This window comes from Bactrocera tryoni, unplaced genomic scaffold (genome assembly GCF_016617805.1).
Source record: "Bactrocera tryoni isolate S06 unplaced genomic scaffold, CSIRO_BtryS06_freeze2 scaffold_351, whole genome shotgun sequence".
Classification (NCBI taxonomy): Eukaryota; Metazoa; Arthropoda; class Insecta; order Diptera; family Tephritidae; genus Bactrocera; species Bactrocera tryoni.
Window position 1 is genome coordinate 267,756 of NW_024396062.1, and position 27,409 is coordinate 295,164.

Consider the following 27,409-nt stretch of genomic DNA (forward strand, 5'->3'; position numbering starts at 1 on the left):
GACTTTTTCAGCGAAAGGTCGACCAGAGCGAAGTGCATCTTTTGCATCAAAATTTCCAGAACGGAAGCGAGCGAACTATTATTGTGCTAGACGAACTGATACAGCATCGTCTCCGTAAACTTCAAAAGCTTCATTGGCTGCTTGCGTGGCATTCTTCCCTTTTTATACAATACAAACATTTCAAAATATAGCGAATTTCTTCATTATTTTCACTCATTTCTGAACAGCTGTAACTTTTTTCAACTTTCCTGAATTTAATTTTTTTTTGGTTAAATGAAGCCTAAGGTTTCACCTTTCCAACACTATAAGGTATGATACAATGTGATTAGTAGCACTGGAGATATACGACTGCAACGACATCTATTGACAAAATATGAAAAAAATTTTTCGACTACCCATTATACATATTTGTTGATAGTCGTGCTTAGAAACTCATATTGTTATAAATTTGAAATCCTTCTAAATATAAATTTTACTAAAACTTATCTCATTTTAGAGTAACCCGACTTTAGACAAAACACAAAAGTAACTACATTTTCATTAACTCGATATATTTTTTGTTGATAATATTTTTTATCTTATTTTTGTGGAAATTTAAGGCTGAAAGCTTTTTCACTGGAAAATACTTTGTAAATATTGGCCCAACTTTCTTTAAAACAAAAGAGGTCAAAATATACATTTAACGCCTTTGATCATGAGATAAGACACGAAGTTAAATAAGCTGTTCCTAAAGCCTTTTTTTACTCCAAGGTCAAATAATTGAAAAGAACAACAATTATTGCTCTAAGCTACCTGAACGACTGCTGATGAAGAGACCTTATTTCGAAGGGCAAAACAATTAAAAAGAACTCAAAACAATACCTGCTGTTCGTACGTTCGACCTGTTTTTATAGCATAAAACATGACGTCTTTTGCATTTCACTCACATATTCGCAAAATCTTCTAACTTGTCAACATCTCACGAATTCACACACTGAAAATATCATCATGTTAGGAAAAGTGCAAGTCTCACGAACTAGAACTCAGTCGATAAGTCGCCGCGAATACGAAGTCCTTTTGGATGCTGTACGCTTGATCAAATACGAAGCCCGTTTGAGTGCTGAACCCATTATCATGTCAGCAAATGTCCAAATCCAACCATCTGAATTGTATGACAGGTCATTTGATAGCCGCTTCATAACTAAAAACGAGTTGATATGTCGCCGCGAATACGAAGCCCGTATGAATGGTTCCAAAGACACAGCAGCAATAAATTATGAACGAAGCAGCATCGCGGAAAAATATCGAGCGCTCAAAGCAACAGTCTCCACTGAAAACTTAGTCATGATTGGACCAAACGGCACAATTGTGGCAAAGAAGGAGTTTGAGGGGATACAATGGTTAAACGCTGCAGTTGCCACACGTATGCTCTTGACTTTGATATTCGACCAGCAGACTTTGGCCACCCACACGCTCAGCAGACTATCGAACGCATTCTCTTGCCCGGATCGTCTGTCGAAGCCGTCATTGGATTTTGCGAAGGTCTCCGATATCATTTATTGTGTTCAAAAAAGATTTGGTTGTACGGAAACGAAGATTGGCTTGCTGATCGTAACCACGTGCTCCGATGTGGCCAGATCGTTGAAAGGCAAGGACATTAAATAAGTAATGGAAATGTTAGATGTTTAATTTGCAGATATTCATATATATTTAATGGAATAGAATTGGGATTTTATAAATACTTGTGTTTTTTACTTTTGTATTAAGGGTTTTAAACATCGCAATAAAATTCTTCGGCAATGGGATTTTTGATTCCGTGTAATAGATGCCTTTTTCGAGTTAAGAATTTTTCCTTGCATCTGAAAAGTCCCAGAATATTCTTTGGTGAGATGATCTCTCAATGCTGATTTTTACATAAGCAGGTAGCTGGGTGCTCCTAAGTATAGGATCTTTCTATACAAATTCCAGCGCCAAGACAAAAGAACTGTTGATTGTCGTTTCTTTTAAGTCGTTCCTGAGTTATAGCGTCGCAAACATGGAGCAAAATAAAGAGAAAATACGGCATATTTTACAGTACTACTACGGTAGAGGCAAAAATGCATCTCAAGCCGCCAATAAAATTTGTGCAGTTTATGGACCCGATACAGTTTCCATTTCCACCGCACAACGATGGTTTCAACGTTTTCGTTCTGGTGTAGAGGTGGTCGAAGATGCGCCACGCTCCGGCAGGCTTGTCGTCGATAAAATCGCTGAATTGGTCGATAGAGACCGGCATAGTAGCAGCCGTAGCATCGGTCAAGAGCTGGGCATGAGTCATCAAAAATTCATTTCAATTTCAATAAAAAAAAATTCAATAAAAATACCGCAAGACTTTTTTGACAACCCGTTGTAACTGTTTTAACGCATTCTACATAAAGCAACGACATATAAGAAGAATCCGAAATATGTCGGGAATGAATCAGAAAAGAACATGCAACTCACACCACTTTGCAGCTATTTGTGTGGAGCGAGCAGTCCCCTTTGCCTTCAAACTAGCATGAAAATATTAAATGGACACTTTTGTGTCCATTGGAACTGGTCACCAAAAAACACCTATACATAAGCTAAACAGTTATAAAAGTACAGGCCAACAGCAAGCACATAATAAAAACATATGAAAAATAATAAAATAAAATTCTGTTTAAAAGGATACAAGGGAAAATCAGATATAATAAATCGCTTCATTAAAGACAGATAAAAAGCCATTTTTTAGGAGACACATGAATAGTTCTGCTCGTGTATGACCTCATACACGTGCACGCGCGGCATGCGGCAAAGCATTTCAACAGCCACAAAGTAAATAGAGAAATATAAAGCTAGTAAAACGGGTTTCATGAAAACAGAAGCTGATGAAAAGGAATGTGGCACTGTAAACATGACTGCGGCGAACCGAAATGCACAGTGGCTGTAGCAATGAAACTGGCAAAATGGCAGCCGAGCACAAACAGCGAAAGGGCCGAGTAAACAAAATATGATTAAATTTTATGTGGTATAATTTTAGGCGGCACAACACAGCAAACGGTACATGGAAGAGGCACAGCAAAGAGAGCAGAAACGGCGGCATTGTGTTTGTGCAGCGTGTGTGACGACGGTTAGCTTTGGTATGTTTGTGCAATATATTAAGGCGGGCATGGTAAGGAATATAAAATGGAAGCGAGGCATTCTTTTTTATTTAAGTTTGCTTTTGTGAGTACAGAAATTCGAAATTAAAAATATAAATATATATCTTAAATATAAAATAATATTAAATATGTCTGCGCAGTATTCTGCATGCCAGCTCTTGTAATTAATGAAAGCGTATTGTAAAAGCGTGAAATAAAGACGCACACACTGTCTCATACAAACAAGCGGCATTCAAATTCCATGCGCACTCACTAACACATAAGCACCCACACACGTGCGCTGCACGGACAATGGCGTGTGAAGGACAATATCGAAAAGCAATAAATAATCGGCGACAAATTAATTTTCACGGACATGCAAAAAAGTAATTTGCTTTCGCGCATTGATCCGTGAAGCGCGCACAGTGTGCGGCATCAGCATGTGGCATCTGACAACAACACTTGCGACTGCATTACCGTACACAAACCAGAAACAGCGGTGCAACAAGCAGCACAGTCAGCGAGTGATCACAACGCGCCGTCAAAAAAATCAAAAATTTTTCAACTTTAAATAAGTTCAGCAATGCGTGTGTTGCACGTATGCGCTTTACGCTCCACAAGCAATGTGTAAGCGGTGTGTGTGCATATAATATGTTATTTTGAAGTGTGTAAATACGGCTTGTAACGTCCCTTCTATACCCGCACATACTTATGCACGTTTTCCGGGACGTTGATGCATGCGTTTATTTACACAACTGCACAATGGGACGTGTATCCGCAAGGTACCCTGTAGGAAATCGAACTGAGTGATTTCACACAATTTCAGTAATTCAATGCCGGATTAGCACAACCTTCATACTCCTGATTTTGACCGCATCTATGGCTTTTTTTTTTCTTATAGAAAGGCAAAGCAGAAGCTTAATCTAACCAACTCAAGACTCTCCCACGGAACCACCGGTTAAGTATTACTTCGTGGGAGGGACAGGACATTTGAGTCTCCTCTATAGTGCGGTCTGACGGACACCTAATCCGTTGTAAAGGTTTCAGACGCTTTGCTAACAGCTTTCTATTCCACGGTCGATTGGCACATGAGTTTCGTTAAATTATAGACCGTAAAACTAACACCTAGTGCGGTTTTATGTTAAAATCGAGTTCAGAGTCTTCTTTCTTCTACTCTGTACACGTCGGACTAATGACAATGTGGAATCTGGAAAGTTAGCTTCTAAAGCATCCATGTCGACTAAGTATTTGAATCAGATGGAAATCCAATCTTTGTATCCACGAGTGGATGTCCGGTATAAGTCGATGGGTCCAGCGCGCTTTGAATGAGGAACTCCACCGCTCCTGCCACAAGTTGGTGCTCTTGTTCCTCTCCTCTGTCTTTTCCTATATTGTTTTAGGCGCTGATAGCTGATATGATCGCTCGAACTCATCTCTTTGGATGTTAATGGGTGGCATACTGTCTAATTCTTCAGCAGAGAAGTAATCTCTCACTCTCCTATGGTGAGCTCTATTCGTTCTTCCACCTTCATGGTGCTTATGAGTAAACCTTCTGTTTTGAGCTCAGCCAGTTCCAGAATCACAGAAGAGAACCAATGGCGTAGACCCTTTAAACACTCATTGCATTTAGTTCTTAAGTCGACTAACTGTTTAGCCCCCGTCACACATGAGGTTCCACAGTAGTGGAACTAATACTGAGCCTTGGAGTACTCCACTCGAAATAGAATAGATTTGAGTGTCTTCGTCCTGTCAAAAATGAGCCATCTGTTTTTAAAATAACTCGTTATAATGTTTATGAGGTATTCAAGAGCACGTATTTCATCCTGGGCTTTGATTATGTGTGTCCATTTTGCCGTGTTAAATGCATTTTGCTACTTACAGCACATTTCGCAGTATCGACGACTTCTCGTAGAGCGTCAATAGTGGATCTCTTTTTTATAAAGCCTTATTGTCTCTCTGATAATCCGCCAGCTTTGTTGGTTGCTAACTCCAAGTGGTTTCTTATTATATTTTAATTTTACCCATTGTGTGGAGCACACACAGAGGTCGGTACGATGAAGCTCCTTCAGTTGGTTTCCTTGGTTAAGGGAGCAGTACCTAACGCTGTATTTTTCATGAGTACACTTTTGTGAACAGTTGAGGTTTTGAGCTTACAGCTTCCTTCAAGGCTCTGTTGGATATACCATCCAATCCAGGCGCTTTAGTGTTTTTGATTCTCTTCTTCCGTAACTAACGGTGGAGACTCTACAATTTCGTTTCGTCGCTTGGCATAGGAAATCCCGTCGTGTTTCGAGAATAATGTTTCGACGACTTTTCTCGTAAAAGAAGCAGTTTTAGGTTGCTGCTGCTTGTTTTTAAATCTCGACATACAGGTTTTGTAAGCAGTTCCCCAAGGGTCAATGTTTGCTTCTTCAAAGAGTTTCTCGAAACATGATTTTTTTGAGTAATTGGCTAATTCAGAAGCTTCTTGTGGCTCTTAAATTCCTCTATGAGGCGATTTTTGTTCATTACACCCTGGTTATGCTATAGACGCTGTATATGAGTCATATAAAGTATTTTTCAGAAAATAAATTTAAAATATTAAATAACAGCTAGTCCAAGTATGTTTTAAAGTTGCCTCAAAGTTCTAAGAATATCGCAGACCGTACTGTGAGACATATCTGCTCAAGCATAATGAAAGATTTTCCCACAAGGCGCTCCTATGTAAATATGTAAACAACACTGCGTAGGGGAGCCTCCAACCAATGACAATCCGGACCAGCCCTTTAATCTGCAACGCACACACAATAAACAAAACGGCCATTGTGGCAATGAGTTGAAGCGTTAAAGGAAACATGCTTGTTTGTCGGAGAACATGTCCTACACACACGAGTGTGCCTTGTGCGGCACAGGCTATTGTGTTGTTGTGTCTTTGTAAACAAGCGTTGGTAATGCGTTAAGCGAGCGAGCAGGATGCGTACGAAATACTCCACGGAAATTTAATTTTAAACACACACACACTCATGCACATATGTATGTGTACCTTTTAACAAAGAAAATAGGAAATTGAAAGAAGACACGGGCACAAAAGCCGCAGAGAAGCGCTTAAATGCTGAAGACCAAAATGTCATTAAATTATAACATGACAAAATTTGATTGAGGAAACTGTTGACAGGAATATAACATGGCTGTTGATTACATTTAAATAACTCTGTAAAAGACATAAAAAATGGATGTTCTTATGCAATTTATGCCCAAATACCTACATACGTACTTATATAGGAATTATTTCATCAGCTTGGTTGAATTGTATTTTTCAAAACCCTGCTCAAAACACATTTTTAATATTTTAAAATTGAATTTATTCGATTTATTTAATTATATAAATTAGAAATTTCAAACAGGTGGCAACTCTCTTCCAAAGTATGCATATATTTAACTAGTTACTCTTATAATTTGCACTGTAAATCAATAATTACACATTTTGTAATATAAAATTTCAAACAGGTGGCAACTCTCTTAAAGATGCTTTCAACTGTATGCTTTTTCCAAACAAATTTATTATTATTTTTGGATATTATAAAGCAATTTATCTTTACCTTAAAACATTTACTGAATTAAAATTTTTAATTAGGTGGCAACCCAACGCAAATATGTTTTAAATTTTAAACTGTTGCAAATATATGCAGTTTGTTATATTTATTTTAAACTTGCATTTATTCAATTTATTTCATTATATAAATTAGAAATTTCAAATAGGTGGCAACTCTCTTCCAAAGCATACATATGTAGTTTGATGCACATATTTAACTATTCACTCTTATAATTTGAGCTGTAAATCAATAATTAGGCATTTTGTAATGTAAAATTTCAGAATGGTGGCAACTCTCTTAAAAAATGCGGTAAGCTTTTTCCAAACCAATTAAGTATTATATTTGGATGCATTAAAGCAATTTACGTTTACCTCTTAATATTTATTGACTTTAAATTTTTTATTAGGTGGCAACCCAATGCAAGAGTGTTTTAAATTTAAACTGTGTTAAATATATGCAATTTGCTACCCACGTTTTCCGATGTTTTTCAAGTTAAAATTTTTAATTAAGTGGCAACCCAACGTAAATTTTAAACTGTGTCAAATTCATGTAGTTTGGTACCCATGTTCTCCAAATTTTATCACCTAAAATATTGAAACAAAATATGAAATAAAATTTTTCAATATTTATTTTTCCATTACTCCATAACGGAAATTGCATAATTGAACCTTTTTTAACGATATAATTAATATTTGAAATATGCGGCTATTAAAAAATTTCCGAATTCACACTTACCGCTGGAAATATAATTTTAACTTCATCGTGAATTTATTGCCTTCCATCACATTGACAAGTGGCGGCGACAACAAACGCCTAAAGCCTTAAGTAGCCACACTGCTGCAAGTCGGCTCGTAAACGGTGCTCCTCCTCACCAAAGAACGCCACTTCACTTGAGTGTGCTACAAAATGAAGGCCCGTAAGGTCAATAACATCATTTCCTGTAGCGCCAACAAACTACAACAACAATAGCAACACGAGACATGCCCAACGAAATAAAGTAATTGCGCCTCTTTAACCAGCTTAAAGAAGAGCGCACACACAGAAACAAGCAAGAGACGGCCAAAGCACAAGGATATGGGCCAAGCGCAGGGAGCGGATCAGGTGCAGACCAGACAGACGATGACAATAAAAGCAACACAAAAATTTAACAACAAAGGCAATGACGAGCTGACGGCAAGCGCACGAAGAGCACGGTGCTGCAAGAACAACAAATAATTTGAAGACTCCTTTAGACACTGGACATTTCGCTACTGAGCAGGAGCTGGGCCCACTAACATATTTACAATTAATAAGTAACGGCATAGAGCACCGTTACTTGGCGAGGCAATGACTTTGGAAATTTCTGTTCATAGAAAGTTGTCTCCCTTTTTCTTTTTCGCCGCTGCCCTCCCGCCGCAGCAACATAATTTATTTGACCACTTTGTAACGGCGCAATCAATTTAGAAATGGCAATACACGCTATTTAGTAAGGCACGTTATAAGTAATAAATTGAGTTACTGCAAGGCGAGAACGTTTTTTTCTGAAGCTCCTTCGGCTCTTTGGGCATAAAAGTCTGAGATTTGCACAATTACTACAGAAATACAAAGTCATTGCGGGAAGGAGAACTTCTATACAGTGGTTTAAGTGTTTTTTTGAATTTTTATGATAAAAATATCCGAATCAGTTGGACACTTTTGCTAATTTTTTAATATATTTACATCATGAGGTTTACTAATATTAAATTACCCAACCCGCGCTAGAACAAAATCCTTCACAACACTACAATTATACACAGCCATGCCCACCCTTCGTAATATATGTATCCATATTTTGACAGCATACAACAAAAAAATTGAGTGCTAAACTGCCACTAAGCTATGAATGCTGACCCACATCACCACGTGCCACGGCGTATGAGTAACGTGGAGGAAAAAATTCCGTACAGCAATTTCCTCCGCACAGTTTTGAAAAAATTAATTCGAAAAAAATTCATGTCGCAATAAATCTCGCAAGCTCTTGCGGCGCCCACATAATAACGGTACCGTAAATTGGCGCACCTAATCCTCAAATTGCGGAAAGCAATTGGCTCAATGCTCCCCCGCCAGCATGGACATGCGCCGAGTGGCTTGCCAGCAGCTGTGCTGCCAAACGGCTGTTTGAAACTTATTTAAAATTCATTAAATTACCCGCCGAAACTCACACGCACACACACATACGTTTACATACAGCGAGCGCTGGTGCTCAGCAGTGAGCTGAAGAATAACAATTGGCGCGCGGGCGCAAGCACTTCAGCAGCGAAATGAAAACCAACGAACGCAAACAAAATGAGTCCAACGCACATTTTTGGCATGTAAAATAAATAAACCACACACACACACATACACATATGTACATTAATTGTTGCTGTGTAGTGTTTGTGTAAGTGGAATATATACTCCGCAGCGAGCTACTTTTGGGTAAAAGTGGATTGTGGAATTGAAAATAATGCCGAAAGTGGCTTTAGCACAAAAGAAATGTAACTGTAAAAAATAGCTTTTAATCTGAGAGTTTCATTTACAACAGCAAACTGTAGTGAATGTGCAAAAATGTTTATTATTTCAGGAAATCGATTTAAAACGAGCGTCGAGTAAATGGGTTTTCATTTGCGGTAAATAATTGCGAAAAATATGTGTGCTTGTAGAAAATTTAAAATATAAGATTTGTGTGAGATAATGTGTTTAATATGATGTTCGATTATTTTCTGCGACTCGTAAATTTTCGCTCAGCATATAAACTTTTTCCGGAAGGGAACGAACTTAAAAAGGAGAATAGGAGCTGAAGTCTTGAGTCGGTGTTCGCCATCATCTCTAGTTTCAGACTAGTAATACTTTACACTGTAGCATCTTTTAAAGTTAGGTGTCTGCCATCAAGGTAGCGGTAGATATCGTAACATCACTTTTCAAAAGTTCACAAGCGAAGGAAACAAAATTTGATTTTTGGTTACAAAATGGTTACATACTGGTTGTATTTGAAAGCGGAAACTGAAAATTTAATACTATACGTATATATGTATGTAATATGATGTGGTGAATCAAAGGCAACAAAAAATTGATGATACGTTGTTTTGCATTTTAGGTGACATATACTGCTTTGAAGTGCAGTCTCTTTCAAAGAAATGTACTTTCATTCTGATAGCTGAGCGGTTATACTGGATTTGAGCACGCTGAATATGTAACTGATTAAAAGAAGTACATGGCCTCATTAGCAACATCTTCAAATTTTTTTTCCATATTAGATTTATATGAGTGCCCGCTCACAGCGGAATCGCCGGAAACTGCAAAGCCAAGTTAGCGAAGTCACCCTTTCCCAAATTTAATTCCATTAGAAGCGAGTCGATTGTTTAATGTTCCCTTGCCCTCTAACTTGGCAGACACTTCTCAACAACCAGAACGTGTGAAACTGCGAAATTCTGCTGGCCCGAAGTTAACCATAAGCGGTCCTCCGAACTATTTTCACTTAGAAAAGTCAATCTTGCAGCTATTGTAAGTATTCTGGCTGAACACTGTCCAATAGGCACACACGCGGTACGACTAAATATTATGTAGAATGCTCTTTACCAAGGCTGCACCACATCTTTTCACTTTTTTTAGATCCCAGCGAAGTGGTTGGGATTCATATTACCCTCCTTAATAAATTTATGGCACGCTCAAACGCTTATTCGATCTATGAGGTGATGATAAGGAGTTTTTGGGTAACGCTATGGGCAAATATTTGTTTAAGTGAGTTTCATTAATCCCACGACGTAACTTAACCCTATATATAAGATGCATTCTAAAGTTAACATGACTTAAAAAAAAACAGAACAAATGGTTTTTTCGGCAAAATAAATTTATTTTATTCAAAACAATCTCCTTCTGCTTCAATATAGCATTTTGCACGGTCCAAAAGCTTGTCGAACGAGTGTTTTAGCTCGTTGGCCGGATGGCCCCTATGTCTGCATAACGCTTTCTTTTCATCGCTCTTTGTTCGAAGCTCATTTTCGCCCCGATAACACAAACATACTGACACTTAAAACGCAATAACTTCACTTTCAATCAATGAAATCTCATGAAATTCTCACTGAAAAATCGATAAAGATAGCAGATTCTAACGATTCCAGTCGACATACAGATGGCGCCACCAGGGGACGCTAGATTCAAAAAGTCCTGTTTGCTTTGGAATGCACCTTGTATGTATCGTCGTTTGATAGGAAAAAAACAATTTTATGATTCGAAATGCACTTTAATTTTCTAATCTATGGATGTCATCCCTGAAGTGAGAATCCGAAAGATCTGCAAAATACGTTTCAACAGCCGTTATGACCTCTTCATTTGATGAAAAACGCTTGCCACGCGTAAATTTTTTGAGTTCTGGAAACAAATGGAAATCGCTGGAGGCCAAATCTGGTGAATACAGTAGACGGTCCAACAATTCGAACTTTAACTCATAGATTTTAGCCATTATTAAAATGGTTTTGTGACACGGTGCATTGTCCTGATGAAAAAGATTTTTTTCTTCTGCAAACCGGTTCTTTTTTCACCAACTTTTTCCTTCAACTGGTCCAATAGATTGCAATAATATTCAGAATTTTACCAGTTACCAAGTAACAAGATCGTCCTGCATCCCAAAAAACTGATGCCATACTCTTATTGGCCGATTTCCGAACACGAACTCGTTTCGAAGCCGAACAACCAAGTTCACACCACTCTTTAGCCTCGTGTTTTGATTCAGGATCAGGGTGATAGACCCAAGTTTCATCCGTAGTGATGAATAGACGCACGAAATCCACTTTATCCTTTTTAAAACGCTCCAAATGTTGCTGAGAAAGTCACTTTCAAATGTGTTTTTGTTCCATTGTTAGCGAATGCGGCACCCATTGTGCACACAGGTTGCTAAAACCCAAAATTTTACTTAAAATATGGCTCACACTGCCTAATGAGATATGTAGAGCCTCCTCTAAATCTCTCTCAGTCAATCGACGATCTTCCAAAACCATATCCTGTATTTTGGCTAAGATTTCTGGTGTTGATGCGCTTTTTTTTGACGCTACACCTTCCAAAAATAAGAATTTTATCACTGCACGGTATTAAATTTTTCCATTGTAAAAAAATACTGTGACAGGACGAGTGGCTTGTAAACAAAGAATGAATTGACAGATTGAAATGAAACTTGACATACGTTCATATGAAGAGTGTACCAGAAAAAAAAGAAAAAAAAATGGGCAAGCAATGCCCCCTATTATCGAACGACACAACTTATTGAATAACCTAATAACCTGGTACAAAGGTAATATCGAAAATATGTGTAAATTTTGGGACGAATCTAGAAATATGCTAAATTGTTAACACAATTCTTATAACAAATACCTTAATTCAAACAAACAAAAATATTATTATACTTGTATAATCCCGATTTTCATCTGTCACATTCATTCTTCGTGCTGATCCACTTCAAAGCTATAATTTCTACACGAAAGTACTTGTTTTACCACCAAACACTGTTAATTATGCAGCAAACCTCACACATACACACAAATACACAACATTTTACAATAAACGAAATTAAGCTATCAAAAGTAAAACACGCACTCGAGCGGAGGCAAACCATAAATAAAAGAAAAACGCCTCAATCACCTCCACTTAATGCTACTTGTTACAACAACAACACTAACATCAACAAAAAAAAATTAATTTAAGCCCAGTAATTGGGTTACGTGCAAATTGCGCCGCATAAACTTTACAACAAATTTTTACTTATAGCGGTCCGCATTGCTTCCTGCTTTTTCGGATTAAAATTGCATTAACTGTGCGACGGATTTCAATGTTTTTTGTTTTTTTAATTTTTTCGGCAGCACCACTCATAATCGCAGCAAGCATAATGTCCTCCACATCCTTAAACAAAAACAAATTTTAATATCATAAAAGCTCGTAATGTTGCTGGCGTTTTGCCCGCTTTATGGGAGGACGCGACGTTTCTATGCGCACAAATTTCGCTTTTCGAAGCTGATACGGCTGTGTCCCAGCTAGTTGTTGTTGTATTTGTACGCAATATTAAAAATATTTATTGCTGCAACACAAAATGCGAAGCGAAGAATACGAAATTGGAATGTTTTGTGATAGGAGCGGAGCACAGAGATTGAGCGGCAGAAGGCAGGAATCTGTAATGAGGCGTAACTCGCGAAGAAAAGGCGATAAAAATATTTTTTATTGTTTAAGTTGTTATTGTGTTTTGCTAGAAAGCAGTTGGATCATGCTCTATTAAATATTGAAATTTCTACTTAAAGCGAATTCAATAAATATGAAAGTCTAAATATATGTATATAGAACCACAATATTAGCTATACAAAAGTTCTATAAAATAAGTACTTTTAAATTTACCACTGCTTAATATTAAGCAAAAATTCCTCATACCCCCCCATATCAATTTAAGGCTCTGATCCCATCCGTCCGAGAAAACGTAACAGGCTCTCACTTATTATCAACAGCACTTACTTACCGCACTTCAGCCCCATTTTTATCCCACTTTTCGCCCTATTCAGCAAGCACTTTGGCTCTTACATATTTCTTTTCATCGCTCACAAAGCTACTTTATTTCGCTTGTTTTGCGGGTGTTCTTGCTCCATTTCATCGTCGAAAGCGGTGCCGTTGTCGCTGGCATTATTGCCACTTCAAAAGCCAATGTTGCCATGCTTTTTAAAAGCATTTATGCCCGCACGGCTACGTCGTTTAAAAGAAAACACGTTTCCAAAAATGAAAAATCTGAAATAATTTTAATGAGAATGCAATTAGGTCGCTTATCACTTTTCAGAGGTAAATGAGACAAAATTGGAAAACAGCACAGGGGATAGAAATTAAAATTGAGAGTAATATAATTAAAAAGAAATGTATACTTTAAGTGCAATAAGATTGTAGAGATATTGGATAGATTAGGAGAAATTAACTTTGAAACTCAAATATTTAAATTTTTTAACCAGAATCGAATGGTCTTCTTCATTTTCTAGTTTAAAGTACATAATGGTATGATGGTTTTTCTTATAGATATTTTGGTATAAGAGAACAAAAACAAATATTTGTTTTCGAAAATCGCTTTATTGTTTTTAAAATATTCTTCACTAACATCTGCACAATCTTGCATTCCTTCGAGTCGCATGGCAAAACACTTTTGCCACTCTGATTGAGATGTCGCCAAAACATGCCTTTTGAACACATCAACCGCCTTTTCAGGTATCGGAAGACGTTGACCTATTAGATAATCTTTTACGTACGGGCACAAAAAAGTCTTTCAGTGCAAAAGCCAGGATTTTCGACTTTCGGGAATTCATTCCGCTTGTCGCGCTCTTTATAGGGCACTGCAGACCCAGGAAACATTTGTCCAATATGTCATAGTCTCTTGTGCAAACTGCCGGTTTTGCGACATAGAAAAGGAAGCTCTTGAATCCCTGATTCTTGATTGCCCAGCAATTTGTAGAAGCAGGGTCAAGGCCCTAGATTCTATCAACGTGGACAGAGATCACAGCACCTCAGCAAACTCATAAAATTACTCAGAGCGCTGGGCCTTTGGGACCATATGTGATATAAGAGAGTTCACAATAGACCATAGGTCGCAGTGCAAGACCTCAATTATTTTCTATCTATCCATCTATAGGAGGACTATATGGAGGATGACTCAGCAAAACGATGTTCTGATTGCTCAAAAATAAGTTGGTTCAGTCGATGTGTGAGAGCTAGCATTGTGGTGGTGAAGAGAGATCCGTTTTTGGCGGATGGTTTTCCTGATTTCTTGAAACAACTGGCAAACGACTACCAGTGTAACTGTAAGAATTTTCTGTTTGGCATTGTTCTAGTGGTATGGTTGCGACATGTTCAGTTTTTCCAAAAAATAGGCAACCATTTGCTTGAAAGTGCTTCGTGCGCAAACAACTTTTCTGGGACTCGGCTCATCCTGAGGGCACTTTACTTTCAGGCTTATATGCGTAAGTCGACGATTCATCACGATGTTAAGGACCAATCGATATAAGCCTTGTCTTGAGCGATTGACAAATTGATTTTGAACGGCCTTCACGTAATTCCTCTTGGTCTTTGTGGAGCTTCAACACCACAAATTAAATTATGTTCATTATTTCACTATTGCTGAGTTAACGTACGTAACGGTAACGTACGCTATTTATTTCCAATTTTTTGCCGAGATGAATATTTTCAGTTACTGTAAACAACACAAATTTCACGATAAAACTGTGAATTTCCAGTTTGAATAGAATAGAATTTGAAAGCAATCCACTATTTCGCTGAGTCTTAGCTGCATAAAATTATAGGAAAATGCAAAAATGCAGAAAACCTTACGTACATCGGAACCATAATGCTCTAAAGCATAAAACCTACCACCGATGCATATTCAAACGTTACTTTGTTGCTGTGCCTTGCTGCAACAATGTATGCCACTTATGTTACAATGTTTGGTTACATTGCAAATTTTACTGTCGCCATGGGCTACCGTTGTGGCAGCGTTTTAATTTTGTTTCATTAAACTTTCAAACTTAAGAGGGGTGACACCCTCAAACTTTGCCATGCACCGTTACTCCGCGGTGACATTACCGTACAGTTAGCGCAATAAAACCGAATGGGCGCAGCAAAATTTTCGAACAACAGTTAACTAGTGTGTTTGTATATGTGTGCACATATGTATGCGTAAATTTATCGCTTTATAAAACTTGGCTCAAATGTAGAGTTTTCGAATTTTCATTGCCACTTTGGCATAAGCACACTTTTGCCTTGAACTGATTTTTCAGAGAATTTGAAAATTATGTGAGGAATTTGGTTTAAGCTCCTTTGTTTTCATTTTAAAAAATATTGAATAACCTGTGAAAAATTTGTAACTCCCACTCCGCTTGCAAACCGCTACTATTTTGATGCTCTAATTTTATAAAGCGACTTTCCGACGTGATGGATTCATATTTGTGTTTTTTTGAGCATAGATTGATCTTCGAAAGTGCAGCAAGTGGCCGGACAAAACCGGATCAATTGCGGCGACGTAGAACCGGATTCATATTTTCATATTTGGACACAAATTCAACAACGTTGATATTTTTTGTAGGTTTCGGTGTATCATCAATGAGTTTAGACTTAAAGTTTAGTTATCTTATTTAATAAATATTTTGTAAGGCATAAATTTCGTACAAAACTAAGAGTTTTTCGATTTATAACGTTTTTTTTTTACTAGCTTATAAAATTCATAAAAAAAAACTTAGCATAAAATAATTAAATTTTAACCGATAACAGCTTTTGAACGATTAAGTTTACGAAAAAATCGTGAGAGAACATTTTTTGGAGCATTAAATATGTATCCTATAAAATACGAGGTATTTTTCCAAGTAGTTGGATTTTTCTCATAATAAGAAAAGAATAAAAACTGGAAGGCGGAGGACTTTGTCGTTACAATTAAGAGCTCATACTTGGAGAAACTTTCTTAGAGGTGTCTAAGCACTTATTTTTCAGATTAATAAGCGAAAAAATAATCCTTATTCTTACCCACCCTAATGTGTGCATACAAATATATTTATAAATGTTTTCTATCAAACTTGCTTCAAAAGCCTTGCAGCGACTGGAAACACCGGCTTAGTTTAAAGTTTAAAAAATAAGTCACAGCAGCCAAATAGCGCATCCTTTATAGGAAGAGTAGTCGGGTCAATGTTTCCGACACACCACTCTACCTCATAAGCTAAGCCACGAAACGAAAGTTTTGTTAGTCACTGAAGATGAGGTGCCTGGAGCACCTGAAGAATCTTCATTTTATCAAGCTTTGTGTATGCTCGACACGATTGGAAAAGTTTAAGAAGCATACTTAGAAACCCCTTGGAGTTAGCAATCCAAAAAGCCGACGGATTATAAGAGAGGCAATTCGGTTTATAAAAAAAGGGTCCACTATTGACGCAATAAGAGAAGTCGTCGTTGTCGTGGTGAAAAATAGTAAGATAGTACAAGAACATATTATAGGCTAATTACACTGGATGTGAAGAACCCGTTCAACTTTACTCCATTAAGGGAGTTCTGCATTGACCGAAACAAATGGTAGTCCGATGGTGAATGGTCAAGGCTATGTGGTGGACGCATCCAAACTTCCCAGCCAAGCCCACCACGCTTTGTCGTGTTTGATACACTTTTCGTCTCCTATTACCGGTGCATCTTTCACATCGAAATTTCCAGAAAGGAAGCGAGCGAATTTCTTCATTATTTTCCCTCATTTTTTAACAGCTGTAACTTTTTTTACAACTTCTCCAAATTTATTTTATTTTTTTGTTTAGTTAAGCCTAAAATCTCTCCTTTCCAGCACTATATGGTATGACAGAATGTGACTGGTAGCACTGGTGATATAGGACTACAACGACATCTATTGACAAAATACGAAAATATTTTTCAACTACCCAATATCACAATAAGCTATTTTAAAACAGGAGATTGTTATTTGACAAGAACGAAGGCACTCAGAGCTGCACCATCACAATTGGAGTACCGCAAGGCTCGGTCGTAGGTCCTCTACTATGAAACTTGATGTACGACGGTATTTTTTCTCCCATGAAGTAATACCAAATCCAGTAGTGCCGTGGAAGAGACATGAGTTGAGAGTAGGTTCGGCTGAGTGAGTTAAAGTTCCGCACAACGGCTTTTGATGCTTTCTCCCACAATAAAAAAAAAACACAAAATGGGTTTCGTGCGTTTAACAAACTGTTAAGTGATCTTATTGAACAGTTTGAAACCCTAAAAAACAAAACAGTTTTCAGCGGAGCTAGATTTTGTAGCAAGCTATAGATATTTTTGTAGGCACAAACACTGAGTTTGTTGGTAGAGTTTAATGCTTAACAACAAAATAACCAATAAACTTGAAGGTATGGTATACTTTAAACTCGTACATACATATACGCTGGACATGGGCTACTGCAATTAAGTCAAATAATTTTAAAAAATCTCAGTTAAATTCTACAAAAATTAGAATTTTGTCTCTTTAAACCAATGGTTATTTTAATTTCAACTTAGCCAACTCATTAAAAAATATATTCCCGTTCTTCTAAATCTTGTATGTATTGAGAACTTAAAACCCTTGCCACATCACGTTTTACAATTGCTTCGCTGGTAATACCGTTAAAAAACTGCCACTTCCTCTTCTTTTTAATGCCGAATAGTCATACGTCGCGTAATATGCCCGTTACATAACGTACCAGCAACCGTCGAAAGTTGGATTGTGTCTATTGGAGTTTCTCTTTCTTTGTAACTTTCAGCTTCTTCTTCCGCGGCGCGTTGTCACTTCCAGCGGCCTGTTAAGTTGCATGTTGTCTTGCCGTTGTGCCACTCGACTTACACTTGTTCGTACAACATTCGCCGCTGCCGATGTGAACAATACTTTTCGCCGTTTTTGTTGTAGCTGCTTGTTAGCGCTAAAGAGTGGTGGAAGAACAAGCTGTAAATAGTGAACTTTTGCAACTTCTTTAAGTTGGCGGCAAATTGCTGGAAGCCCGTGCACGCATTTACGGTTTTCTTTAAGCTTTTAATGTGGCAGAAATTAAAGAAAGAGTGTATGATGACGCGAAGTTGGAATTTTAAACATTTCTTTAATTATATATAAACTAAATTTTGGGCTGAAACCCCAGATCCAGATCCAAAAATATGTCTGCCACTTCTTCCAAGCGATTTCTGTAATTTTTTTTTTTTGTTTTGAGTAAAATATAAACATATTTTGAGTCTGCAGGTATGTATTTGCGAAAATATTTACCGCGCTGCCATCTACAAGCATTCTCACCTTTGAGCTCGCCCATTTGTTTTTCACTTCTGCAAATCTGCCGCGGTCCTCAGTGTATTTAGGATTTAGTAGAGTGAAAAATTAGATGTCATTGCTGTGCACCTCCTCGTAAATTCAACAGCTTCCGGTTAAGCTTTTCAATACGTCTTCCACACACATGTTTTTGTTGTTTGTGTTGTTGTATTTCTAAGAGCACAGCAAGTATTTTGTTGTTTCCTATACGTTTGCCACTCCATGCGCTATTCTTTTGTTGTGTCACATGTTTATTTGCGCGCACCTACTTCCAAGTACCTGCAAGAGCACTTCACTCCGACACACACACACACACGCACTCGCACCCGAAAAGCTGCAATGCTACGAAGCATGCTTTTAGGCGCCAACGCCACACTTCAGACTCTGCGCTTCGAGTGGCCACCACATATTTTTCAATTTCACTTCGCTCTATGCACTCCGAGCGTGTGGGTATTGTACTTATTGTTAGTTCGGCTTCTTGTTGTGCGGTTCCACATAGCATGTGGCATGCGGCAGGCGGCAAGCGGCATGTAGCAGTCACTTGTCAGACATCGTAGTATTCTTATATGCACATGTGTACATGTAATGAGCAAGTACATTGGAAGTATGGTGAATGCCGCATTGTTGAGCTTCGGGTGCTACAAATTTATGCCACTTCAATGAGCTTAATAATACGTCACAAAAAAGAAGCGCTGCCCCTGCCACGCTACCACGCTGCTTCGGCGAGTTCGTGCACATTTCGTCTGCTTTTCACTAAACATTTGTTGATTATTTGAATTTATGACTAACCGAGTGTGTATGTGTGTGTGAGTGTATGTGGTATTGCAGCAGAGGCCAGTGACATCTCGTTGTTGGCAAGGGTTTGTTAGATGTGTGGGCAGTCGGAGATTTAAAGAACTGCATATTTGTTGGAAAAGAAAAACAAAAGCCTCGGAAAACTTTGAAATGTCTAACAAGCGGATGCCAGACTATTAGCATTCCACATTTGTTCTTTGCTCACAGCACATTTGTTCAATGTTCTTAAGCTTTAAATGTTATTCTTGTGAATAATTGAATAAAAACTTACTAAATATATAGGATTATAGCCAAAAATATTTCATAATTTTTTTTTTTTAAAGTGATGAATGATAATAATTTAGAAATGAAGACAGTGGGCGTAGAAAATGATTTAAATTCTGATATATAAATACGCATATGATATGCATTCATTTTTGGCGATGATTATCTCATAAACACTTAACTTAATCAGAAGATTACTGGAAACCCTTTTTGTAGAGTAGTAAATTTCCAAACTTCTAACAAAGCGATTGGATTCTTGATTTTTTCAATTTAAACAATTTTTTGCATTAAATTATAAAATTTCTAATCTTAAATAATCAAATTTTAACATTAATATTTTTGAAACGGTCAAGTTTAAGGTATCGTCGCAGTGTGACGCTCCGAAAAATAATTCGCGATTTTTTTTATTGTTGAAATTAACTATTCAGTCCGATTTTTCGTAAATATATACATTCATGACGAATACAAAATCAAATTTTTTTTTAATTTTTTCATTGTGTGAAATAGTTAAATAAATTATTGAAATAACACGTAGAAAAAGATCCTGAACGATGTCTACGATTGCGGCCGCAATTTCAATCTTAAACAAAAATTTGAAAAGTTTATTAATCTGTGGGAAAGTCGCTATCGCGCTATGGATTTTTTTTTTTTTTTTTTGTTTTCTTCTAATTTGGAAAATGGTGGCGGATTGAAATAAAAGTATCGAATTTGGCCCTTTTTAAAACACTTTCTCGTAAAAAATAGGAAGATTTCATAAAAAAAGAGAAGGACGTTAGAAATGTTCTCTTCAAATTAAAACTAGATATTTTCAAAAATCTTCCCTTGAGAGTGGAAACAGTTTCTACAAAAAACGCTTTTAAAGATTGTAGTCGCTATGTTCCCCATTCTATTCCCTTTTTTCAAGAAACACTGTAGCGACCATAATTATTTGAATTTCGATTTGTAAATTTCAGAGAATGTTTATTTCAGTGTATACTATTGGATAATGCAACAAAACAACTGGATTTTTACGAAAATTTCACACTGAGATGATCCCTTAGGGGGGAGCCTACTTAAGAGGCTTCAAAAAATCGATTTTTTTGAGGATTTTTTCGGGAAGGAAAGAAATAATTGATTAAAGCGAAATTTTTAAGGTTCATAGTTATATATATAAACATCATCTGATTTTTTTTTTGGATACGTAATCTTTTATATTCCGCCTTTGAAAAGCAGTTACCCGGTGCATGTGCATTTGCCGTACGACGGGACAGAATGCAGGTCGCAATTTCTATCTGAAACAAAAAATTCAAAGAGATGCATATTAGTTAATAACTAATCTTCTAGTTAAACTAAGAAAATTCAAAAAAAATATAAAATTCTGATTTTTTTTTATTGAAAAAAAGTGGTTTTTGACCAAAAAAATTTTACTTTGTTGTTTAAAAATATGTTTAAACTTGACTTTCCAAACTTGCGAAAGATAATAAACTTTGCCACAATTCCATACGACGTTTAGTTTGTTTTCTATCGTAAATCGTAAGAACCTTTCTAAATTTATTGAATGAAATATTTTTCAATTCGAGTCGTAGAGAGCTTTACTACTTTTAAACCATACTGTGGCCGGAGGACGAAACACATAACGCATTGGTGGCATTTGACTATGGCAGAGGAGTTTTAAAATGAGGATTGCCATTATTAACGGAGTTAAAACCCACGAGTAAAAATTTAGCCATCGACCAATGTAGAGGGAAATTGGAATAATTTAATTATATAAAACAGATTATAGGCTTTAATATTCGGACTTTAAATAAGTTTTGCTTATTTAATAAAAACATCAAGTCGGTCTTTTTAAGGTGCTATTCCAGTGCTTTACCACCTTCAAAATTTTTTTGTTTGCGTTTTCGACAGCTTATATTTTCAAAACTATCCTGTGAAATCGGCAAGGTCCTATCGTGAATAGTTTTTGAATGGCATCGTTCTGAGGACCGACCGCTCACAGGTATAAACATAAGTATATTAGTAAAACTTTAAACGACAATTTTCAAATTGGCGGAACGATTTCAAATTAAAATTGAGTATTGTTGAATATATGTATTTACTATGCAATGACCTAAGATCTTTTCGATGCATGCGTGTATGTAGAATGACTTTCAGAAAGTTTCGAATATGCTGAGAATTGCTTGGAATATTATTCTATGCCAAATTTCCTCAAGATATTTTGAAAACAAACTTTTCATTCAAGAACTTTATTTGGATGGGCCAGTTTGTATGCCAGCTATAATATATGTATGTACATATGTTATTGCAGACCGATAACAGCGGTAACGGCAAATAACAACTTTTTGGGGAGAAATGGACGTGTACTAAATTTCAGATCGATAGCTCAAAATCTGAGAAACTACTTCACTATTATACAGACAGACGGGCAAGCCAACATGGCTAAATCGACTCAGTCACGATGATTCTTTAAACAGGTGGGACTTTTTTCTCCTCTGAGCGACGTTCCCCAGAATTAAAGATATTATTATATCTATCGTTACGTTCCAAAAACTAGCGTGCTTAAATTAATTTCACCTGCATAAAAGGTAATTGTAAGAAAAAATTTCGCCATAAGGTAGAGTGTTCTTATTAATATTGTTTAAGTATTTTTAGTTATCTTAACCTACATAACTTGTGTCTGTTGAGGGATAGGTGTGAGCGAGATTTTTTTAAAACACATACTATATGGCTCCAAATTAGTAACGTTTCTATAAGATGGCTAAGCTTTCTTATACTTAGCAACTGGCTTTATAATAAATGTACTCTCCTACTTTTAAGACACTTTCCATCACATTATCGCATTTTTCTGCATATCCTTCCGATTAATAAAGTTCTACAGAATCTTTGCACCGGATTTCTCCAAGAACATGCTACAGAACTCAAAATAACTCAACATAAGCTAACATATTGCTTATAATATTAGTAGTCAAATCACATCATTATCTTGTCGATTTCGTTTTCTGACGAAAATTATATTTTCATTTAAAATATGCCGGCATTCCTTAATACATTTCATTATTACGAAACTTGATTGCTCCACTGTGACATGGCAATACGTCCGAATCACGCTGATTGCTGCCTGTTTTCGGCAATTTTGGCAGCCGTTACAACGCATTGAAATTGCCAATCATTCGGCGAAGAATGGACCAGCGCAAATAGGCCCTAATAGCAATTTGGATTTTGGATGGCGAACGGAGCGCTGCCAATCTATGCGAGAATGCTTATTAAACGCGCTAAATTGACAGCTATTGCCATTGACAGACGATGATAAAAGAGTGACTAAATGACAACAACAAAAAAATTAAACAGAAAAAAGAATTTGTCAAACGCTGGTAATGAAAGAACTGTAATGATTTGGAGAGCGGCCGCTAAGGCTGCCAATTGTGGATAGGCTGAGCGTACAGGAAGCGAATTGAACACGATTTTGAATTGAAAACGAAAAAATAAATATGGTTTGTTTCTGAAAACTGTAATTTTTCCGCATTTATACTTTGCCTCACCACATGTGTTTGTATGCGTGTGTATTCAGTGCAGCTGACAGAAGCGAGAATCACAAACTGACAGACTAAATGGATGGCAGCAGCAGCGGCGCGAGTCAATGTCGTCACAGTTGCAGCAAAGCCACGCCTGAAAGCATGCTACAGACATGAGCACAAACTAAATACAAGATATGAGAAGCCTCAAACAATCACACACACACATACATGTACACAACAGGAGAGTGACATACGATTTTTTCTTATGGCAAACTTTTATGCACTTCTCCCCCCCTCCCTCTGGCGTGTAGTGAACTTCGCGGCAGCGCATTTGCATATCGAAGACGAAGCACTTGCATGGAGTAAACGAAAGGAAAATGTCAGAAATAAGAGAATGAAAGCAAAACAAGCGTTAACAAAAGCAATTTAGCGCTGCTATGAGAGTGTGTGTATATGTGTGTGAGTTTAGCGAAAACAAACGGGCAAAGCCAAATATGACGAAAAATCTCATAAAACACTGGAAATGTTGTGCCACAAAGCAAAGCAAAGCAAAAGGCGGACATGGAGAACAATGTCAACGACATCGGCTTCAACGGCGACGGACAGTAAGTGCACTGACATACATCAAACAAATGACAGCAACGCTGAACAATGCCCAGACAGTCGTAGCCAACAATACACACACATACACACATACACTCTCAAATATAGCATTTGCAAGAGCTGGAAGTGCACATATACTTGTATTTAATTTCACATATATATTTAATATGGAGTTTGTAGGTATGTGTGTGTGTGTGTGTGAGCTGCTCATGCACGAATCTATGCTGTTTGCTCTGAAAATACTTGAAGCGCAAATATATTAAAACAGGGAAACAAGCGGTGTGCCGGTGTGCGTGCAAAGAGCATTGCAGGGGTGCTTTAAAGTCTACTTGGAGGCTCATGACCGAAAAACAATTTGCTTTGTAGCGCTTTTGGGGCGAAACAAATTAAAATTTGATGATTTTGTAATGATGTCACCCACACTTTTGATGCCAGCTTTGAACTTGCCTGCGTGTATGTGTGTTTGTGTTAAAAATTAAAGCTGTTGTTATTCAGTTTCCTTCAATATAATTTAAGATTTGGTGAGTTTTTGTGGAAGACAAGTAACGTTATGAGCTTGAAAGTGAGGAGCTGAAAGCATTACGCTATGAATATTGTTGCCAAACATAAGAAGAGCTCGCAAAATCTTTGGAAATTTCATTTGCAGGAATATCAAAACGTTTCAAAGCAGCCGTTATTTTGACAGGAGATAAAAAATCAATTTATTACGACAGAGAATAAATGAAAAAAATCGTTTGTGAAACCTGAAAAACCAGCGAAATCGACGACAAAGCCGAATATCCATGACGCCCAGGATTGCAGGGTGTGCTATGTTATGAGCTTCTAAGCCCGTGTGAGACGATTAATAGGAACGCTATCAATAACAACTCAACAAATTCCCGCATTTTAATTGGAAAGTTTTGTTTCAAAGTGAGTGAACAACCTTATTCGAAAACGGCTAAGCCGATTTGTCTCAAATTTTAACACGAGCTTCATAAATATAATTTTAGTAATAAAATTTTTTTTTTAGTTTATAAATATTTTTCGATTTTATAAACAATTTAATTCCGAAATTTTGGTCAAAAATCGGTTTAAAAAACCGTTATTCAGTCAAATAATTTTATTTTGCTTATTCCTCCGATTATTTGCTAGATAGTGTCCGTTTTGAGTGGAGCTCCCGGCGATCAGCCGTAGTTCCTAGCTAAATAAATATTTTTACTAAAACTAAGTCTTAAAATAAAGCCAAAAGATACCGTAATGTGGGTTATAATTTTCGGATCAATAAATTTTAAAGTTTTCTCGAAAAAATTTTTAGAAAAATCGCTTTCTTCGGCCTTCTGACTGGTCATATAACCCCCTAAGGACTTGAACCAAAAATAGTTTGAAAACTTAGCCAAGCAACCACAAAAATCACTAAGTAAGGCGAAGACCCTAATTTGTGGCATTTCATGTCCTCAGAATCATCTTTGTAAGAAATTTAAGACAAGCTAAATACACCCAATATATGTATAATACATTTATTTGAAATTTGCTCACCACCTGCAGCGTCCTTCTCAAAGAATTCGGCTTAGAATTTAGTACGCAAGCATTTTATTTGACATTTCATTCGAATTTACGAGTTATGTAACACGAAATAATGTTTACATGCCTCCCTGTACATACCTAAGCTGCAGCCATTATTGTGCATGTGTGAGTAAGACATATTTCAGCCGGCTTTTTCACAAGCGAAATGCTCCAAGCAAGGAGTTTGCCTGAGTCAGAGCGGGTGTGTCGGCGCAGGTGAATATATCGAAAGCAATTAAACACGAAAGAATGCTCTGCTTGCATAATTGACACACATTCTTAGACTTTCACACACACACACACACACACATACACAGACCCATTTGTGCACATGAGCACAAAGCGAAATCGAAAAGGACTCCAAGTATTGGGAGAAGTGCAGGTGGAAGCAACGTGCGAGTGGATGAAGAAAATTTGTCACATTTCCTGAAGGTGTTCATGCTAAAGTGTTTATGATGGCAATCTTGCCACATCCACACATCTATATTCTGCACGTGTGTGCATCTCCGGCAGGTTGGTCGGTCAAGTGCGCTTGCTGTGTGCTGCAGCTGGCTGCCGTCTGCCAATATCCAAAGTAATTAAAATATTTTCCACATATATCAAATGAAGATTGAGAGCGAATGGCAATAAAGGAACGAAGTTTCATTGTTGTTGCGCAAGGATGCAGGAAACAAGGATCAATAAACGAAAATGGCAATAACGGGGAAAGCATGCAAAAGAGCAGGACAAGTAACACGACTGAGGCTGAAGCAGACAAAGATAATCATTTGGGAGTTTGAGCTTAGCTGCTTATGTGAGCGTGGAAATCAAATGGTAGCCTACTTTTCTGCGCTGCTCCTGAAAACTTAATTAACTCTGGTGTGTCAACTTTGCTGGCAAATAGAAATAAATAAATGAACTGTTATTTTCTTTATTTTTCCGAGCAACTTAGCTGGTATATATTATGTTTTAATCCTTTTATTCTGTTTTAATTCGCCAAACTTTCCAATAACCCACTAAGTAATTTGAGTTCGGCGCAATTTTATTTCTCGGCCTGTTTTCTTGAACCTATAACTTTGCTTGCAAGTCAAGCCAAAGTTCGCTGCCAAAATTACCATTGAAATCGAAGGAAATCGCGAGCGTCATCCCCGCTGCACATTAACACCGGCCGCCCGGTGCCGTAAGGACATCGAGCCGAAATGGAAATCCAAACTTTATTCATTTTCGGCTGCTTTCAAGCTTTTATGCCGGCAGGAAGGAAGAAATTGCGCGTGCCCAAAACTTTATGGCAATGCAACTGCAACTGAAACTGGCAATTATTTCCGTGCAACTGCCATGCCAAGGCAAACTTTTCCAAGTGCGAATGAAATCATTTGTGCATTTAAGCAAAACTCTCCTGGATTGCTGTGGGCTTGTTGAAATAGTTGTTGTCAAAACTTCAGTGGTGGCACTGGTGAAATTCTTCAATGATTTTTGGTTGATTTTGATAATTTTCGCAAATTAGCTGCGCAGCTTGATGAAGAAATTTTGGGAAATGTGTATAAAAATGGAAAAGTTGTTATGCTAATTAGGTAATAGTTTAAACTACAATATATTTTTATATTAATGTAATATAATATACGTTAGATATATATTTAAATTTTTAATTTAAAAGTTGCTTTTCAACAACTGATTGAAATTGTGAAGAGTTTCGGGTCTTCTAGTACATGGAAGATACTTTATTTTAAATAGAGTGTACAGTAAAACACATTTTCATTTTTTTCTTTTCAACATATTTCCTTTCAAGGTTGAAAAACTCATCATAGCAACACTCTAACTTTTCGATACCACTTTTATAGTGCGATTTATCTTTTGCTTCAAAATAGGCCTCATTTTCGGCGACCAGCTCTTTTCTACCGCTGGGGGCTGAACGCGGAAGCAATTAAAGTTAAACCAATGCTTAAATGATCCCAGAAAGCTAAATAATAATCCCTGTTGATCGTTTTTCCTGGTTTTCCTGGTCTAAAGTTGTCAATTATTCCATGCGCAATCTGAAATAGGGACGCCATACGCTTGCCAGCTGACTGTTGTATTTTCCACGCTTTGGAGCGGGTTCATCGTGTGCAGTCCACTCGGATGACCGGACGACTGCAGATTGGACTTCAGAGTGAACTGTTGGAGCCATTTTTCATCCTTAGTCACATATCGATGCCAAAAGTCGGGTTTGTTATGCTTGAACTTCTTCAAACACTGCTCCGAATCGTCAAC

General features: G+C 37.2%; 2 protein-coding genes across 3 annotated transcripts in view; both read left to right on the forward strand.

The window, feature by feature from the left end:
* Positions 1-27,409, forward strand: part of LOC120781141 (loricrin-like) — a 79,307-nt gene that overhangs the window by 29,184 nt on the left and 22,714 nt on the right. The gene's annotated exons all lie outside the window — the stretch shown is intronic.
* LOC120781140 (early boundary activity protein 2-like) lies at positions 988-1,644 on the forward strand. The gene has a single exon (XM_040113272.1). It carries the CDS (start codon positions 988-990, stop codon positions 1,642-1,644), a length of 657 nt encoding a protein of 218 aa, XP_039969206.1.

Coding starts and splice junctions, on each gene's coding strand:
- LOC120781140 (XM_040113272.1), top strand. CDS start 988: ATGTTAGGAAAAGTGCAAGTCTCACGAACTAGAACTCAGTCGATAAGT.